Raw genomic sequence first — 18,933 nt, 5'->3', positions numbered from 1 at the left:
ATACAAACAGTGGTTAATCTGGAGTCACACTGCTTTTACACTGCTTGGAGTTAAATCTTAGATCCATTGCTTACTGTCCCTGTGATCTTGAACAAGTTATTTAACCTCTCTGTGCCTCAACTTTCTTATTTGCAAGGTTGGAATAATAATAGTACCTATCTCGCTGATTGAAGGATGGAGTTATCCTTTGTAAAGTGAAACAGTGCATGATATATAATATAGGCATTAGCCATTACTGTTAAAATTTTGTTAATATGTTTTTATTAATAATAAAAATAACATCTTAAAACTGTTACCTCATTTATATATTCCTTACAGTTGAGAGATAAGACTATCTAAAGACTCTGAGAAGTAAACAGCAGCAGGCAGATTGAGGAGGGAAGTCAAAATTTGAAGAATGCTTGGCAATGAGTTTCCTGGGTTTTTTTCCTCCTTTATTTCCCAGCTTTGACCCCAGGGTAACCTAAGTCACAGCTTTGCAATGGACATAAACAGCAAAAAAATTCGAGAGATTCCCTCTTTTTGGCCAAAGGATCAGGAAAAGAAGCCCCTCAGAACTGGAAACTGTAAAGGGAATTCCTGTTGTGGTTTTTTTCATCTTCTGACCCTCTCCTGAGGTCAGCCCCAGTCATGGAGCTACAGTGCCATGGTGGTCATATAGACACATAAAATCCCAAGAGAAAACCAATATCTCTGGCCAGAGGAACTGGGAAAAAAAGGACCTCTGTGTTCCAAGGAAGGCAGGGTGAATCCTTATTATTTTTTCTGTCTTTGCCTCACAGCTTCACCCCACAGGTAAACCTAGTCACCTGAATCTACTTGACAACAGAGGATACTAAAACTGAGAGAAACATGTCATTTTGGCCAGAGGAACTGGGGGAAAGGGCCCCTTGGAGCTAGAGAATATGGGGGAAATCGCAGAGAGGAGAGAGCCTATAGAAGAGGAATGTCCTGGTTTTGATACCAGCACAAATCTTGGGCTTGCCTCCAAGATGCACATGTGTAGAACAGGCCCAGAGAAATGGCAACAGGATTGAGAGTGAAAGAGCATTAAACCACCACTGAGGGATATTCAAAATAACAAAGATAAGATCCAAAATTATTCAGCATACTAAGAGCCAGAAGAATCTGACCAACTCTCAAGGAAAAAAAAAAAAAAAAGCCAATCCTGAGATGTTTTAACACTGAACTTTTTTGACAAAAAATTTAAAACACCTATATAATTATTAAGCATAAGGTAAAGGTGAACACTTTAGAAATGATTGAAAAAATATGAGTTCTCAGCAGAAAAAAATAGAAACTATTAAAAAAAAAAAGAACCAAATAGAGATAATAGAATTGAAAACGTACTGTATGAAATAAAAATTAACTGGATGGGCTCAATAGTAGAATGGAGATGGGAAGGGTAAGAGTTAGTGAACTTGAAATTAGATCAGTGGAAATTCTCCAGTCTGAGGAATAGACAGAAAAGTGATTGGCGGGGGGGGGAGAACATAGCTTTAGAGACCTATGGATCCAATTTTTAAAAATCCAATATTTATATCCTACAAGTCTCAAAAAGAAAAAGTATGGTAGAGAAAAAAAAATTTTTTTGAAGAACTAATGACTGAAAACTTCCCAAATTTGGTGAAAAACATAAATTTACATATTTAAGTGCAGGAAACCTCAAAAATAAACTGAAAGAAAACCACACCTATATAGATCATACCCAAGCTGTTGAAAACCAAAGATGAAGGGGAAAAAAATCTCAAAAGCAATCAGAAAAAGACAACTTGTTTCATATAGGGAACAACAATTCCAATTTGATGAGGAATTGGAACCAAAAAGAGGTTAATGTTCACCCAAGGTCTTAGTCATAGTGGCAGAGCTAGGATGCAGACCTACGCAGCTTGGCTCCAGATCCTCTGCTCTTATTCACTAATATATGCTGCCTTATTAATAGAATACTATGCATCCATTAAAAATGAAACTATAGAGGGGGAGTTACTGATGTGGAAAGACATTTATGATCCGTTGGTGAAAAAACAAGATACAGAACAGTACTATGGATTTTGTCTTTATTAAAAAATCTGTATGTGTAATGTTCATATGGAGAACAGAAGAATATCACCCAAATGTTATTAGAGAAATTTTGAATGATTACTTATTGCTTATTAGCATTTTCTAAGTTTCCTAAAATTGTCATAAATAATTTTAAAAAGCTAGAAAAATGTCTCACTAAACCCTCATGATTTTTCTTTTTCCTTTTCATTTATAAGGAGAAAACCCAACAATTCCAGTCTTATTTGATCAAGGAATGGGCGATTCCACTTTTGAGTTCCATTCTATCCTCAACTTTGGAGTTCAGTCTTCGTAAGTATCTAAGTAGTTAAGAAAAGTCTGTAAATGGCTGTGAAAATAAGAATGAAGAATAATCCTTCCTCCCATCCTCCCATCTTTCCTTCCTGCTTTATTTGTAAAATTATTTCTTTACCCCATTTTTATCTTGTTTCTTTCTCCCTGAAGTTTTATTTGTACAATAAAATAAAGTGGTTTGAGGTATTAGAATACTATGTTTTAGGGTGAACCATGTCTATAATTAACCATTTTTAAAAAAGATTTTATTTATTTATTTGAGAGAGAGAATGAGAGAGAAAGAGCATGAGAGAGGGGAGAGTCAGAGGGAGAAGCAGACTCCCCGCTGAGCAGGGACCCCGATGAGGGACTCGATTCTAGGACTCCAGGATCATGACCTGAGCTGAAGGCAGCCGCTTAACCAGCTGAGCCACCTAGGAACCCTGTAATTAACCATTTTTTACCAACAAAAATGCCATTTCTCTATAGTCCTGCATACAATAAGAGCAGCATTTCAGAGACTTTAATTAAAGTCATATCTGACCTGCCCTCTGACTTCTGAAAAGTCTCTAGTCATCCACCTCCCTGATTCATTTTTCTTGTTGGTAAAATTCAGTACCCTCTTATCTTACATTATAAGGTTATTAGAAAAATACTTATGTGAAGACACTTTGAAAAATATAATGTATCTAAATCAGGTGTTATTATTTAATAGATATTATATACATTTTTTAGTTGTGATCCTTATTTATATTACATTATCTCATTGTTATTGAAAATAGTTAGGAAAGGAAGTTCAGAAAGCCAGAGATTATCACTCCAAGTACATGACATGTTCTCTCTCTTTCTCTCTTTCTCTCTGTTTCTCACACACATACACATAACCATACCACACACACTGTTAACATTGAAGTCCTTAGTCCCTTTTACAGACACTAAAACTTTTTAGGTTGGATCTGTTTCCTCTGAATTTTATTCCTTCTCTGAGTCTGCCCTTAATTTGGACCTAGATCCTTTCTGCTGTGATCATTTACTGCATTTTTTACAGGAAGTAAAGTTATATGGACCGTTATCATTTTGTAAGAGGTATTTTTCTACCTATAAGATAACAGAATTCTGCTTTTCCCATTTTTTCATAATGAATAAATCTTCAGAGGCTCTAATCTCTAATTTGACAAAGAGCAGTTTACTTTGTCAAAAGGGGTTAAATTGCTACTTCAGTACCTAGTTGGACTTCTCAGTAGGTAACCCCATTTACTAAATTACTATACAAATTTTTCTTGTTTTATTTTTAGGATAAAATATTCTAATAGCATCAAGGAAATGGTCATTCTATTTGCTACAACAATTTATAGAATTGGACTGAAAGTACCTCCTGATGAAACGGATCCTCGAATCCCCATGATGACCTGGAGCACATGTGCTTTCACTATCCAGGCAATTGGTAAAGCCTGTGAGAGACTGCTTTGGAGGGTTCATAGAAACAGGATTAAAATTGACCACAATTTTTCCATTTTTCCCCTAATGGCTTAAAATAGTTTGAATTGTTGGAGTATTAATATTTCAGTATATTAGTGTGACTTGATGCCATTTAGTCTGAGAATTTTTTTTAAGATTTTATTTATTCATTTGACAGAGATCACGAGTAGGCAGAGAGGCAAGGAGATGGCAAGGGGGAAACAGCGTCCCCACTGAGCAGAGAGCCCAATGTGGGGCTCAATCCCAGGACCCTGAGATCATGACCTGAGCCGAAGGCAGAGGCTTAACCCACTGAGCCACCCAGGTGCCCCTAGTCTGAGAATTTTTTTTATCAATCCCTTTTTAACTATAGTGTTGGCTATATGCAAAATAAGCTAAAAATATTTGAAAGGTATAGCACAAAGCAAGCTATGTTTGAAAGCTGGCAGATTTACAACACTAGAAAATCAAGAAAAAAAGGCAAAGGAAGAAGAATCAAGCCAGAAATGTTCAGTAGTTTTTGTTTTTTTTACACTTTGAGAGAAAAAGATCTAAAAACCAAAGTCACCTAAAACATTATCAGGATAGGGAAAGGAAGACTGAGGTAGTTAGGAGAGACAGATTAGCAGGAGGAACTAAGAGGTCAGAGGGGAAGCCCACTGCCATACTGAAAGTTTCTTACAGAAAAGCGTAGCTGTCAAATCAACATGTTGTACACCTTAAATGTACACACTGTTATGTGTCAGTTATATCTCAGGAAAGCTGTGGGGGGAGAGAAGAGTGTAGTAGTGAAGAATTGCTTAAATTTTAAAATTAGCATACTTGCCTATTTTAGTCGCAAGATACAATACTATCTTAAAAACAGTAAGAACGGTAATTCTTTTATGTCCTCTTTATCCAAGACAGTTTCAATTTCCCTTTCCAATATAGATTTTTGGCAGTTGTTTTTAATGGAGTCTACCACCTTTTTCTTTTTTAAAAAAAATATTTATTTATTTGTCAAAGCGCACAAGCAGGGGGAGCAGCAGGCAGAGGGAGAAGCAGGGAGCCCAATGTGGGACTTGCTCCCAGGACTGTGGGATCATGACCTGAGCTGAATGCAGGTGCTTAACTGACTGAGCCACCCAGGCGTCCCAGTCTACCACTTTTTCTTCATTTACATATATTTTTGTAGCAAGGTGTTATTTTGCAATTCAAATTAAGTAGCATGAAGCCATTTCTTTCACAAAACCATCCTGCATATCAGCTTCAGCCTCCTGAACAGTTACATCCAAACCTATCAGACTTAAATCATGGATAAAAGATAATACACAGATTTATATTTGCTATGAATAAATAAAATGAGAAATAGGAAGAATAAGATTTTTTTTTAAGATTATTAATTTATTTATTTGAGAGAGAGAAAAAGAACATGAGCAGGGAGGAGGAGCAGAGGGAGAAGCTGACTCCCCACTGAGCAGAGAGCCCGACCCGGGGCCCTATCCCAGAATGCTGGGATCATGACCTGAGCTGAAGGCAGAGGCTTAACTGAGCCACCCAGGCACCCTGGAAGAATGAGATTTAAAAAGAATAGAATCTAAACAAATTGATAAATACAAAGCATTCTTTTAGAGTCATGATCTACTACTGAGTATCTTGAGACTTCCAGTGAAGGCATTTTACACTTTACTGTCTTTGGAAAGACAAACATTAGGAATCAGGAGTTTATATTGAGACAGTTAACATTTTAAAAAATGCAGTTTTGGGGGCACCTGGGTGGCTCAGTGGGTTAAAGCCTCTGCCTTCGGCTCAGGTCATGATCTCAGGGTCCTGGGATCCAGCCCCACATGGGGCTCTCTGCTCAGCGGGGAGCCTGCTTCCCTTCCTCTCTCTCTGCCTGCCTCTCTCCTTACTTGTGATCTCTGTCTGTCAAATAAATAAATTTTTTAAAAATGCAGTTTTTGTCATAAAAGTGATAAGTTCACTGGAGAATAGGACTGAATTTTTCTGTGTGGTTCTGTAACCTAGTAATTGGATTTTATTTGATTACTGTAGTGTTATACTGTTTTCACAGTGCTTTTTCCATCCAGGGGACCTAGTGCATAAGCCACTAACTTACCTCATTCCCTATGCGTACAGAGAGACATATACAGGATGTGTTGGCATAGTTAGGAACTACCGTTAAGGAATCAATATATAGCATCTCTTATTACTGTCCATTCAGAGTTGAAAAAAGAAAATAGGTTATAAGCCTTCCTTGCTCATAGATATATCTGCTGCCAGAGAGCAATGAAAATACAAGTAATACAGCAGTAAATGCCCTAGCCAGCAAGGAGAAATGCATATGAATCCATGGGTTGGTTTTTTTTTTAATTTCCACTTTCAGTTATTTTTCCTATAAATGTAGTTCTTTTTTAACAGTACCTATAAGAGCAATAGTTACTTGCATCTGCCTTATGTATTTTTAAACAAAATAGGTTGTAATTATATATAAAAATGACTTGGTTAAAATTGTTGGCATAGAAGCAATGTTCAAAGGATGAAAAATGAACCAGGATGCTTTGTTTTTTCCAAGCGTTCTCTATAGATAACTGCAGGGGCTTTATTTTATAGTAACAATTTATAAGTGATCTGCATTTGTTTTTTATAATATTTTCTCACTCAAAAATTTGGAAATTTTGGCTTAAACATGAAACTTTGAAGGGGAAAAGTGCAAATCATCTGGTCAAAAATATAATCAGTTGAAGAACATCTGATAGGAACCAAGTATACAACTGTAGCAGTATTCAGGATTTATTATTTTTGTTTTTCTTACTCTTTGAGAAAACCTCTTGGGAGATGAAGGGAAACCTCTCTTTGGAGCACTTCAAAATAGACAGGTGTGTATATTCCAGAAGGGTATGTGTAACTCATGGTAGGCTTTTTTTGGTATAGTCTAATTTAACATTAGTCTAATTTAACATTTTTAAAAATCATTATTTAATTCACTCCTTTTTCTATAAAAATTAGCAAAATTCTATTTTTTTTTTAAAGCAGCTTCAGTCTCACAGGAGACTAAATGGCCAACATTGTGCACTTTTTTTTTTAATTTTTTAAGTTTTTCTCACCATAGCATATACCCTCCCCAATGTCCATCACCCGGCCACCCCATCCCTCCTACCCCCCTGCCCTCCACGAACCCTCAGTTTGTTTCCTGAGATTGAGTCTCTTATGGTTTGTCTCCCTCTCTGGTTTCATCTTGTTTCATTTTTCCCTCCCTTCCCCTATGATCCTCTGTCTTGTATGGAACTAGAGGGTATTATGCTAAGTGAAAAAGGTCAATCAGAGAAAGACAGTTATCATATGATCTCACTGATAATGAGGAATCTGAGAAATAAGACATTGTACACTTTAGAGAGCTTACTCAATCTTGGTAGTTAAATGAGAGAGATTTCCGGTGATACTTACTTTTTCTCCCCCTACTTTGTTTACTGCCGAGTCAGAAACCTGGTGTCTCCTACATTTTCCTTCCTCACTAATTTTGCCCCATCGTGTAACATTAAGTATTAGTGCTGGCTTAACTATAAATGAATCCTCATAGTAAGTTCAAGAATGAAACTAAACCATGGCTCCTTGATGGGCAGATCTTGGCACTACAGTACTATACGCCAGGGCTATCTCCAGGCCTAAGCCTCATATTGTAGGGGACCCTGGGAAACAGTGCTCAACAAATAGCCCCATGACAACAGAGTGGGCAACCAAGGATTCCCTAGACCACCCCCATCCTCGCCATTTCCCTCTTATTTTCCTGACAGCTGGCACAGGGGACTTGTAGTCCATAGTGTGCTTCCCTACAGTTCCTGGCCTTCTGGTTAGGAAGCAGGAGATCTGAATTCAATGGAGCTTTTAGGGGTTTCTTGCCATCATTTTAGAATTTCTATAAATATATATTTTTTTTTGCCTAGGCCTCAGCCGGGTAAATTAGTCCAAACATCTAAGAAATTGACTGGGGAAAATGAGTACTTAAATGAGAATTGAAATAATTAATCGCTTTAATACCTCTTTGTCATGGGAAAATCTGTTAAAAATTTGATGAGTTCATAAAACTTTCTAAAAGTACTAAAAATATTGTAATTTATTTGCAAGACTATAAAGTATATAATAAGTCTGCAGCTAATTCTTGCAGACTGGGATTGAGTTCTACAGTGAGTGACTTCAGCCTATCATCTTCCCTTATCTTTTTATCTTTCCCTCTCTTACAATCTAGCATAATGGTCTGAAAGCATTAATGCAGTTTGCCATTGCACAGAAGATTACCTGTCCTCAGGTCCTGATACAGAAGCATCTGATTCGTCTCCTGTCAGGTAGTCTCCTCTTAATTATTATTACTTACATGTCTTTTTCCATTGCATTTCTGGCAGTGTATTTCATTAGGAAACAACACACTGCACTAATTTTGAATCACTCACTACAGCAGCTTTACAAAAGAAAAAACAGAAGACCTGGGTGCCGCTATAATACCTGCAATCTTATTTCAAAACTCAGGTTTTCCAAATGTTTTTGTTTTTAACTTAACATCTACCAACCTCGGGACTTTATTGAACCAACATCCACAACCGCTAGCTAACATATTTGTATCCTAATCTGGTTAGAAAAGGGATCAATGACATGGATAGATAATTTAAAAATAAGTTTAATTTTGCTGGATCAAGGGGATATTCTTCATCCTCATTTCACTTGCACTGCTTTGCATGCTGTCTCTGCTCTGTATGTATGAATACATATTCTGTGTATCACAAGACATTTAGAAATGTGTAGTTAGGAAAAAAGTATTAAGGAACATAGTATAAAAGTAATTCTTATTCATTGAGCATCTTTTTATTGAATAATCTCTTTCTGTTATGCTGTTTACCTTTTTTCCTCTTGGATCTTATCTTTCAACTCTTAAATTCTATACAAAGCTTTCTAGGAGTTTTTATTAGTTTAACTTATCTTTAGTTGTGGTTCCCATATCTTAAAGGTGTGATGTTCCAGGTTACCCGTTTCTGTATTTTATAACCGTGTTACATTTTTGTTTTAGGTGTTTTATATTATATTTAACTACATTGCAGTCTTACTGAATGAATTACACTGTTGTTGTTTTTCCCAGTTGTTCTTCCTAACCTAAAATCAGAAGATACACCTTGCCTTCTATCTATAGATCTCTTTCATGTTTTGGTAAGTGTTCAACAAAAATTCTTAAGTCTCTCAAGTTTCTGATTTCATGTATTTTCCCATTCAAATTCATGTTCTTTTTTCAAGATTATAAATTATCGGTTCAGACTATAAAGTTTAGTCTCTTTTCCATTCTGCTTATGAATAGATACAGATTTGACTGAGACTGTCAAAATCACTTTAAAGGGCACCTGGGTGGCTCAGTCAATTAAGTGTCTGCCTTCAGCTCAGGTCATGATCCCAGGGCCCTGGGATCAAGTTCCGCATCAGCCTCCCTATTCAGCAGGGAGCCTGCGTCTCCGTCTCCTGCTCCCTCTGCTTGTTCTCTCTCTCTCTCTCTCAATCTCTCTCTCTCCCTTTCTCTCTCTCTCTCTTGCAAAAATAAGTAAATAAAAAATCTTTCTTAAAAATCACTTTAGGGGCACCTGGGTGGCTCAGTGGGTTAAGCCTCTGCCTTCGGCTCAAGTCATGATCTCAGGGTCCTGGGATTGAGCCCTGCATCGGGCTCTCTACTCAGCAGGGAGCATGCTTCCCCCTCTCTCTGCCTGCCTCTCTGCCTACTTGTGATTTCTCTCTCTGTCAAATAAATAAAATACAAATAAATAATCACTTTAAAAATGAAAACACATTAAAAACCAGTGGAGTGTGTCCAAAAACAAGGAATGGAGACTTGGAAGTGAGGAAGGTGGAGGTAAAGCTTCCAGAGAAGTGGAAGGGCACTTCTTGCCCCTTCTGTGTCTTCCTTCAGGCAGCCTCAGCTTACCCCAAAGTCTAGGTGGCTGCGAATGTCTTCAGGGAAGGGCAGGTTTTTGGACAAGGATTTTAGTCCTCGTTTTCAGAGCCTAGGACTTTGTGCTAGAAGTGCTTACAGCTGCAAAATAGACATGTTACATCTTCTTAATGCATCAATTTTTTCAGCGATGTGAGGGCGAAATAAATAATATAAGTAAGACTGAGATAGCCCATAGCTGAACCAGTGACAGGACCTGTCATAAAAGCGAGGTGACCAGCCCATGCACAGCATTCAGGTGAGCAGGGAACAGTAATTCTGAGTCCATGAGGTGAGACGAGCATCCTTTCTGGAAGCAGTCTGACTCCCTGGACTAGGGCTGGGGGAATATGTCTTCATGGTGACACCACCACCTGAATGCATTTACTCAGTGAACACTTCAGACAATGAATACCTATAAGATAGGACCTGTGCCGTGCACTGGAGATGCAGTGATAAATAATGGTGGGCCTGAGGCCACTCTGTCATCATCAGTTGAGAAGAATATCGGGTCCGCAAGAGGAGAGCAAGGACAAATGAAACCCACCAGCGTCCCCGCATCTGTCTCATTACATCCAATGACAATAATCTTCAGAGAGAGTGCTGGCCACCGCTTCTCTTTTGCCTTCCAAAGCTTGTGTGACTTCCTCTTTTGACAAAGTCCAGCTTGAAAATATACAGGGAAGGAGGCTCTGGGAAACATACCTCCAGCTTAACCACATTGATGGAGAACAGACCACAACAGAATCTCTTCACTACTATCCCCACAGTTGAACTATCTACTCTTCTGGGGAAAAAAAGATAGTCTTGTCAACGTTGCGTCTGGCAAATACTTAAATTAGTGTTCCATATGAACTCACAACATGATTTGGGGGCATCTTCAACCTAAATACCGAGATCAATCTCAGATAGCCACCAAACATTTGCTGTGTGGGGCCTACTCATGAATGTATGTGCATTGATTTTTGGTTACTCAGTATGGAATGATAGCAACACGCTTTTCCTCTGGAAGCTCATTGCTGTCCCACATTTACTTGTTCACAACCACCTATAATTATAAGTTAAATCTATAAAAATAAAGAATGTGGAAAGAAAAAAAATGAAAGCATTTTTATACTCTTTGTTTTGTAACAGGTATCATCCTAATTGATTATATATATAGTTGGTGTCTGTCCAAGCAGACTTTTTCTAAATAAATATTATGTGTTCCTCCTCCACCTTTTTCTTGTTTACATTATAAGCATGAATGACAGTGTGAGCTATCTTAAAATCATTGATTATTTGATGTTGAGAACCAGACCCTTGACACATCTAGGCTTCCCCCAAACACCTGTGGATGGATGGCAACTGTTTCGTGAGTTTCTTTCTTTTTTTTTTTTTTCCTTTTTTAAAAGATTTTTTTATTTATTCATTTGAGAGAGAGAAAGAGACAGAGCCCAAGCAGGAGAGCCAGAGGCAGAAGAAGAGGGAGAAGTGGGTTCCCTGCTTAGCATGAGGACTCTGGGATCATGACCTGTGCTGAAGGCAGACACTTAACTATCTGAACCATCCAAGCACCCCTGTTCTGTGAATTTCTTGGAGAGGTTTTCCCTCTGTGCAGTGAACGCATTCCTTCAAAATGAGTTCTCTAGAAAGATCATTGGTGAGGTTGGGAGCATGGAGTTTGTGAATATGGGTTAGCCATTATTCTCCATCTCTCATTGTCCAGAACTCTGCCCAGTGGTGGTCATTCTTGCTTTTGGAATCTTTAGGAAGACTTTGAAAAGAATGCCAGTAACTTGGCCCTATATTTGATTGGATTGGCCTGTGAATCAGTGTTATTTTAAGAGCTCCCCAAGTTACTGTAATGTTGAGTCTTCTGAGCCACAGACAGGATTGAAACGACTCCTAGAATAAGAAGTTTCAGGAAAGAGATAACCTATTTGGTGATGACTTTTGTTCTCCATTTATGGTACACTATATTTTAAGATATTCTGTTGAATAATTAGGAAAAATATGGTGGTTATAAAAAAAACACACACGAACACCCTGCAGTATCTGATATATTTGGTTATAAGATTAGCCCATGCTGATGTTTGTTGTCACACATGTTGATGTTCATTTTCTCTCATAGGTTGGTGCTGTGTTAGCATTCCCATCCTTGTATTGGGAGGACACTGTTGATCTGCAGCCGTCATCAATTAGTTCTTCTTATACCCACCTTTATCTCTTCCATTTGATCACCATGGCACACATGCTTCAGATCCTTCTTACCATAGACACAGGTAAAGCTCCCATCCGTTGTTAACTGTAAATAATAATTACCCGTGGTTTGTTGGCAAAATTCATTTTGCTTGTGATTAATCATGTATATATACATATATATTTCTCTTTTTTTTTAAAGATTTTATTTATTTATTTGAGAGAGAGAGAGAGAAAGAGAGAGCATGAGAGGGGAGAGGTCAGAGGGAGAAGCAGACTCCCTGCCGAGCAGGGAACCCGATGGGGGACTCGATCCTGGGACTCCAGGATCATGACCTGAGCCGAAGGCAGTCGCTTAACCAACTGAGCCACCCAGGCGCCCATATATATATATATATATATATATATATATATATATATATATATTTCTAAATTCTATGTTATATCTCTTGTTGAATGATCATTTGTTTCTTTATGGATGCTATTTAAATAAAAAGAAGAGCTACGAAAGGGATAAATTAGCTAAACCACTTGATTCTCTAACTAACTTGTGGCTGCTGCTCTCCAGATATACAGGGAAACCATTTGGACCTGCTGTACCCTTTTTCAGATTTCCTAATTTCGGGGTTGGGGATTAGTCTCTCTGACGCTTGTCCCTGCTAAATAAGTCTGTTTATAAAGCCATTTTTGATTCCTCCAGCTAGAATGATAATAGAATGTTTTATAGCATTTGTCACATAGTATCTTATTTTATAATTCTGTACTATTCTGCTTCTTTCCCTGGTTCTCCTTTCTTGCTACTCCTTCCCCCCTGCAAGTTTCTTGAGTAGAGAACATTCAGATTTTAAAATCTTTTCTCATAAAGTTAAAGTCCAAATAAGTATTCATTAAATGTTTTTTGAACAAATGTTCACTCACAGATACCTGAATAATACAGCATCATGGAATCATGATGTAGTTATTCTCTTAGACTCTGCTGTTAGTTGAAAGTAAAGTCTACTTCCTGGCTATCAGTGATCATGGGGCGCCTGGGTGGCTCAGTGAGTTAAAGCCTCTGCCTTCGGCTCAGGTCATGATCCTGGGGTCCTGGAATTGAGCCCCGCATTGGGCTCTCTGCTCAGCAGGAAACCTGCTTCCCCCTCTCTTTCTGCTGGCCTCTCTGCCTACTTGTGATCTCTGTCTTTCAAATAATTAATAAAATCTTTAAAAAAAAAAAAAAAAGAAGGGCTCCTGAAAATTCAGGTAATTTAGAAAATGGATAATTAAAGTGACTTTAGAATAATGTCTAGCAAAACTAAATATGCATTTACTCATTGACCTACCAACTCCACTTCTAAGAATCTATCCCAAAGCCATACTGGCAAAAATATGAAAGGATATATGCACGTGATTATTCATTTGTGGTATTATTTGGCATAATAAAAACCCCAGAGATTGGTTGAATATCCTATGGTATATGCATATAATGGAATTTTCTGCAGCCATACAAAGGAATGAGCAAGATCTACTGAAGAAGTAATCTCTAGGAGATACTTATTAAGAGTGAAAAAAGTAGGATGCAGAACAGTAGTTGTAGTATAATGTCTTTGTGTAAGGTATTTTAGGTATATGTATCCATATATATGCTTACATATATTCATATTTGCTTATATTTTTTATATATGAAACAAAAGAAGTATAAACCAAAAACTGAAGAGTTGCCTCTAGATAAGGTAGAGAGTCAGGGATTTGAGCAAAGACTCCTGTAAGTATCTTTTTAATGTAGTTTTTTTTTTTTTCCAGAATTCTATTTATTTATTTGGGAGAGAGAATACACAAGCATGGGGAGGGGCAGAGGGAGAGGGACAAGCAGAATCCCTGCTGAGTGGGGAGTCCTACATGAGGTTCAATCCCAGGACCCCAGGATCATGACCTGAGCTGAAGGCATATGCTTGAAGAACTGAGCCACCCAGGCACCCCTAAAACATGGTATTTCAACTGTACTTCCCTAGTAGGATATATTCTGACAATAAAAGAACTAACCAAAAAAAATCATTAAACTAAATTCGTATTAGTGGTACAAATGGTATTAAGTACTAGTATTGTTATTTTGAAATTATTTTAGGTAATTTTTAGGGTAAACCAAGTAAGTATTTGTGTAAATGTCACTGGGACCCAAGATTTTCAGTGTAGGAAGGAGGAGACTTAAGAATTAATTCAGAACTGTGCATTCTGAAGTATGCTTCAAGTAAAAGATGTTCTTTTTGGAAAAAAATTAACTGAGGGTACTAATTTAAAATAAAGCATTTCAGGGGCACCCTACTGGCTCAGTCGTAAGAGCATGTGACTCTTGATCATGACTTCAAGCCCCACATGAGGGGTAGAGATTACTTAAATAAATAAAACTTGAAAAATAAAATAAAGGGGTACATGGGTGGCTCAGTCGGTTAAGTGTCTGCCTTCAGCTCAGGTCATGATCCCAGAATCCTGGGATAGAGCCCTGTGTCAGCCTCCCGGTTCAGCAGGGAGTCTGCTTCTCCCTCTACCCTTTCCCTTGTTAATGCTCTCTCTCTCAAATAAATAAGATCTTTTTAAAAAAATAATAAAGCATATCAGAGGGGAGGTGTGTGGGGGAATGGGTGAAATAGGTGAAGGAGATTGAAAGTACACTTAAAAGGTATAGAATAGTTGAATCACTGTATTGTACACCTGGAACTACTACAATACTCTATGTTAGCTGTATTGGAATTAAAACTAAAAACTTAATAAATTCAGAAAAGTTAAGTAAAAACCCAATAATTTCCCAGTCAAAATTCCAGCAAGTTATTATGTGGATATTGACAAACTGATTCTACAGTTTATATGAAAAGGAGAAAGATCCAGCATAGCCAACTCAGTACTGAAGGGGAAGAACAAAATTAGAGGACTGACATTACCTGACTTCAGAACTTACTCTGAAGCTACTGGAATCAAGACTGAAAAAAACAGACCAGTAGATTAGTGGACCAGCATAGAGAGCCCAAAAAAATCTGTATACATAAATAGAGTTAATTGATCTTTGATGAAGGAACAAGGACAAATGGAGCCAAGATAACCTGATTTTCAACAAATGTTGCTGTAACTGGACACCCACATATAAGACAGAGACACACATCTTACAGCCTTTGTGGAAGTTAAAAATGGTTCATTAAAAAAAAATGGTTGATAGGCTTGAATGTAAAATACAAAACTATTAGAAGAGAGTGTGTAGGAGAAAACTTAGATGACCATGGGGTATGCAGTGACTTTTTAGATACAAGGCCAAAGGTAAAATCCATTAAAGAAATAATTAATAAGCTGGACTTCATTACAATTAAAAACTTCTGTTCTGCAAAGGACAGTGTTGAGAATGAAAAGACAAGCCACAGACTAAAAGAAAATATTTGCAAAAGACACATCTGAATAACTGTTCTATAAAATATACAGAGAACTGTTAATTCAACAATAAGAAAATAAACAACCTGATTAAAAATAAGCAAAGGACACCCACAACCTTAAGATAGGTTATCTTAGGAATAAACCTAACCAAAGAGGCAAAGAATCTGTACTCAGAAAACTATAAAGTACTCATGAAAGAAATTGAGGAAGACACAAAGAAATGGAAAAACGTTCCATGCTCATGGATTGAAAGAACAAATATTGTGAAAATGTCTATGCTACCTAGAGCAATCTACACATTTAATGCAATTCCTATCAAAACACCATCAACTTTTTTCAAAGAAATGGAACAAATAATCCTAAAATTTATATGGAACCAGAAAAGACCCTGAATAGCCAGAGGAATATTGAAAAAGAAAACCAAAGTTGGCAGCATCACAATTCCAGACTTCAAGCTCTATTACAAATCTGTAATCATCAAGACAGTATGGTACTGACATGAAAACAGACACACAGATCAGTGGAACAGAATAGAGAGCCCAGAAATGGACCCTCAACTGTATGGTTAACTAATCTTCGACAAAGCAGGGAAGAATGTCCAATGGAAAAAAGACAGTCTCTTCAACAAATGGTGTTGGGAAAATTGGACAGCCACATGCAGAAGAATGAAACTGGACCATTTCCTTACACTACACACTAAAACAGACTCAAAATGGATGAAAAACCTCAACGTGAGACAGGAACCCATCAAAATCCTTGAGGAATACACAGGCAGCGACCTCTTCAACCTCAGCCGCAACAACTTCTTCCTAGACACATTAACAAAGGCAAGGGAAGCAAGGGCAGAAATGAACTCTTGGGACTTCATCAAGATCAACACCTTTTGCACAGCAAAGGAAACAGTCAACAAAAACAAAACAAAACCAAAAGAGGACAGAATGAGAGAAGATATTTGCAAATGACATATCAGATAAAGGACTAGTCTCCAAAATCTATAAAGAACTTATCAAACTCAACACCCAAAGAACAAATAATCCAGTCAAGAAATAGGCAGAAGACATGAACAGACATTTCTGCAAAGAAGACATCCAAATGTTCAAAAGACACATGAAAAAGTGCTCAACATCACCCAGATCAGGGAAATACAAATCAAAACCACAGTGAGATACCACCTCACACCAGTCAGAATGTCTAAAATTAACCAGTTAGGAAACGACAGGTGTTGGAGAGGATGTGGAGAAAGGGGAACCCTCCTACACTGTTGGTAGGAATGCAAGCTTCGACAGCCACTCTGGAAAACAGCATGAAGGTTCCTCAAAAAGTTGAAAATTGAGCTACCCTATGACCCAGCAATCGCACTACTGGGTATTTACCCTAAAGATACAAATGTAGTGATCCGAAGGGGCACGTGCACCCCAATGTTTATAACAGCAGTGTCCACGGTAGCCAAACAGTGGAAAGAACCTAGATGTCCATCAACGGAAGAGTAGATAAAGAGGAAGGGGTGGCTCAGTGGGTTAAGCCTCTGCCTTCAGCTCAGGTCATGATCTCAGAGTCCTGGGATCGAGCCCCGCATGGGGCTCTCTGCTCAGCGGGGAGCCCGCTTCCCCCTCTCTCTCTGCTTGCCTCTCTGCCTACTTGTGATCTCTGTCAAATAAATAAATAAAATCTTTTAAAAAAAAATTTACTTAACAGTTTTAATCTTTAAAATCAGCTATTTAGATCGAGAATAAGGAAAAGAAGCTCAGTTGAGTTGACATTGTTTATTATCCTGGAACCATGAAATTGAGGTCAAATTTATACATTGAATAGCAAATTCATAGATTTATCTTTCACAATTTCTTTTTCAGAACTTCCCCTTGCTCAGGTTCAAGAAGAGAGTGAAGAGGCTCGTTCTGCATCTTCTTTCTTGGCAGAAGTTTCTCAATACACGAATGGGTGAGTAGCAGTCCATTAGTCCAGCCTATTTGAGTATTGTTTTAATAATTCAACCTCTTAGGGGTGCCTGGGTGGCTCAGTCGGGTGGGTGTCTACCTTTGTCTCTGGTCATAGGATCGGGCCCCATGTCTGGGCTTCCTCCTCAAAGAGGAGTCTGCTTCTCTCTCTCTCTCTCTCCCTTCTCTCTCTCTCTCTCTGCTTATGTTCTCTCTCTCTCTCTCTCAAATAAATAAATAAAATCTTTAAAAAAAAAAAATAATTCCACCTCTTAGTTCAGTTGTTTGGCAGAGTAACTTTTGAATAATTTTAATTCCAGTTTTTAAAAATCAGTTAAGGGCTTTTGAAATAACAGGTACCCATTTGTTTCTGAGACTGAGACAAGTTTGGACACATCTTTACTCTTATAAAAAATGAAGATAATAGTTATTTGCTTTAGAAGTCTACATGGTATCGCTTCTCGGCCTTTTGGCTAAGATCAAGTGTAGAAGTCTACATGGTAAAAGATGCAAGAGCTATGGTTTTCTTTAGGAAACTTTTAGGTTTAAAGATCAAAGCTACCGCCAGTTAAATATTTTGTATTAAATGGATAAAAAATATTTAAATATTTAGCTATGTTTTTAAAAGAGGATGTGTCTAGAGTTTTAGTCTGATTATTATTCTGTTCTTTTCTGGAATTATTGCCTCTTAGCTGCATTGGATGTGGTGTTCCTGGCTGGTATTTGTGGGCCTCACTGAAGAATGGCATCACCCCTTACCTTCGCTGTGCTGCATTGTTTTTCCATTATTTACTTGGAATAACTCCACCTGAAGAACTGCTAACCAGTAAGTAGGAAGATGAAATCTCAGAGTAGTAAATAAGGGATTTTTTTCCCTTATCTTCAGCGTCAGAAATATAAAGTGGGGACGGGCAAAACCACTTGTTTATTCCTGTCTCTTCAATTAGCGCTCACTCCCAGCATGTGTGCGCCTGCTGTGGTGTAGGTTAAAAGTGAGACCAAAAATGAGATTAACCTCATAATATGCAAAACCTACTCATGGCTCCTCTCTAGGTCTAGTTTATGTACTTGAGCTTATAAAATGTGCACAGAATATAACAGAAAGGATATGCAAAAAATTAGAAACATCGGTACCTTTAGGGAAGAGAATGTTTTAGCTAAGTAGAGGGAAAACTTTTTTGTATACTCTGTTATTTGAATTTTAAACATATGACTATTACAAAAGAACTAAACTGCTGCGAGGAGACTCCGTTGGAACAAACCAAGGATACACGTATCTGAGTAACAATCATTTCCTTTCTTTACTTGCCTTTAATCTAGATCAAAGTAGACAAGGCTTCCTTGTAGCTTTGTGTAGGTAAAATTCAGAACATTTGTATATTTTGTAAGCATCACCAGAATTGTTCAGAGTCGTGCTTTTGTCTTGTGAGATTAAGCTGAACAGCTCAGCTTTACTGGCTTTCAGTTTTTTCTTGAACTCAGTTCAGTAGGGCTTACTTGATCTAAGTTTGTTATGGTTCTGTATACAGGCATACCTTGTTTTATTGTGCATGACTTTACTGTGCTTTGCAGATACTGTGTTTTTTATAAATTAGAGGTTTGTGGCAAGCATGTGGTAAGCAAGTCTGTCAGCACCATTTTTCCAACAGCATTTCCTCACTTCATGTCTGTGTCACATTATGATTATTC

The 18,933-nt window shown here is 37.7% G+C and overlaps 1 protein-coding gene across 1 annotated transcript in view; it reads left to right on the top strand.

Moving 5' to 3' along the window:
* UBR1 (ubiquitin protein ligase E3 component n-recognin 1) overlaps positions 1-18,933 on the top strand; it is a 135,669-nt gene that overhangs the window by 99,845 nt on the left and 16,891 nt on the right. Inside the window, exons 34-41 of the mRNA XM_080809584.1 lie at positions 2,259-2,352; positions 3,630-3,778; positions 6,595-6,650; positions 8,018-8,114; positions 8,900-8,967; positions 11,847-11,997; positions 17,161-17,248; positions 17,937-18,070. Coding sequence (XP_080665710.1) covers positions 2,259-2,352; positions 3,630-3,778; positions 6,595-6,650; positions 8,018-8,114; positions 8,900-8,967; positions 11,847-11,997; positions 17,161-17,248; positions 17,937-18,070 — 837 coding nt within the window. The remainder of the gene's footprint in view (positions 1-2,258; positions 2,353-3,629; positions 3,779-6,594; positions 6,651-8,017; positions 8,115-8,899; positions 8,968-11,846; positions 11,998-17,160; positions 17,249-17,936; positions 18,071-18,933) is intronic.

Source organism: Martes martes, assembly GCF_963455335.1.
Source record: "Martes martes genome assembly, chromosome: 7".
Lineage (NCBI taxonomy): Eukaryota > Metazoa > Chordata > Mammalia > Carnivora > Mustelidae > Martes > Martes martes.
This window is presented reverse-complemented; position numbering and strand designations above follow the sequence as displayed.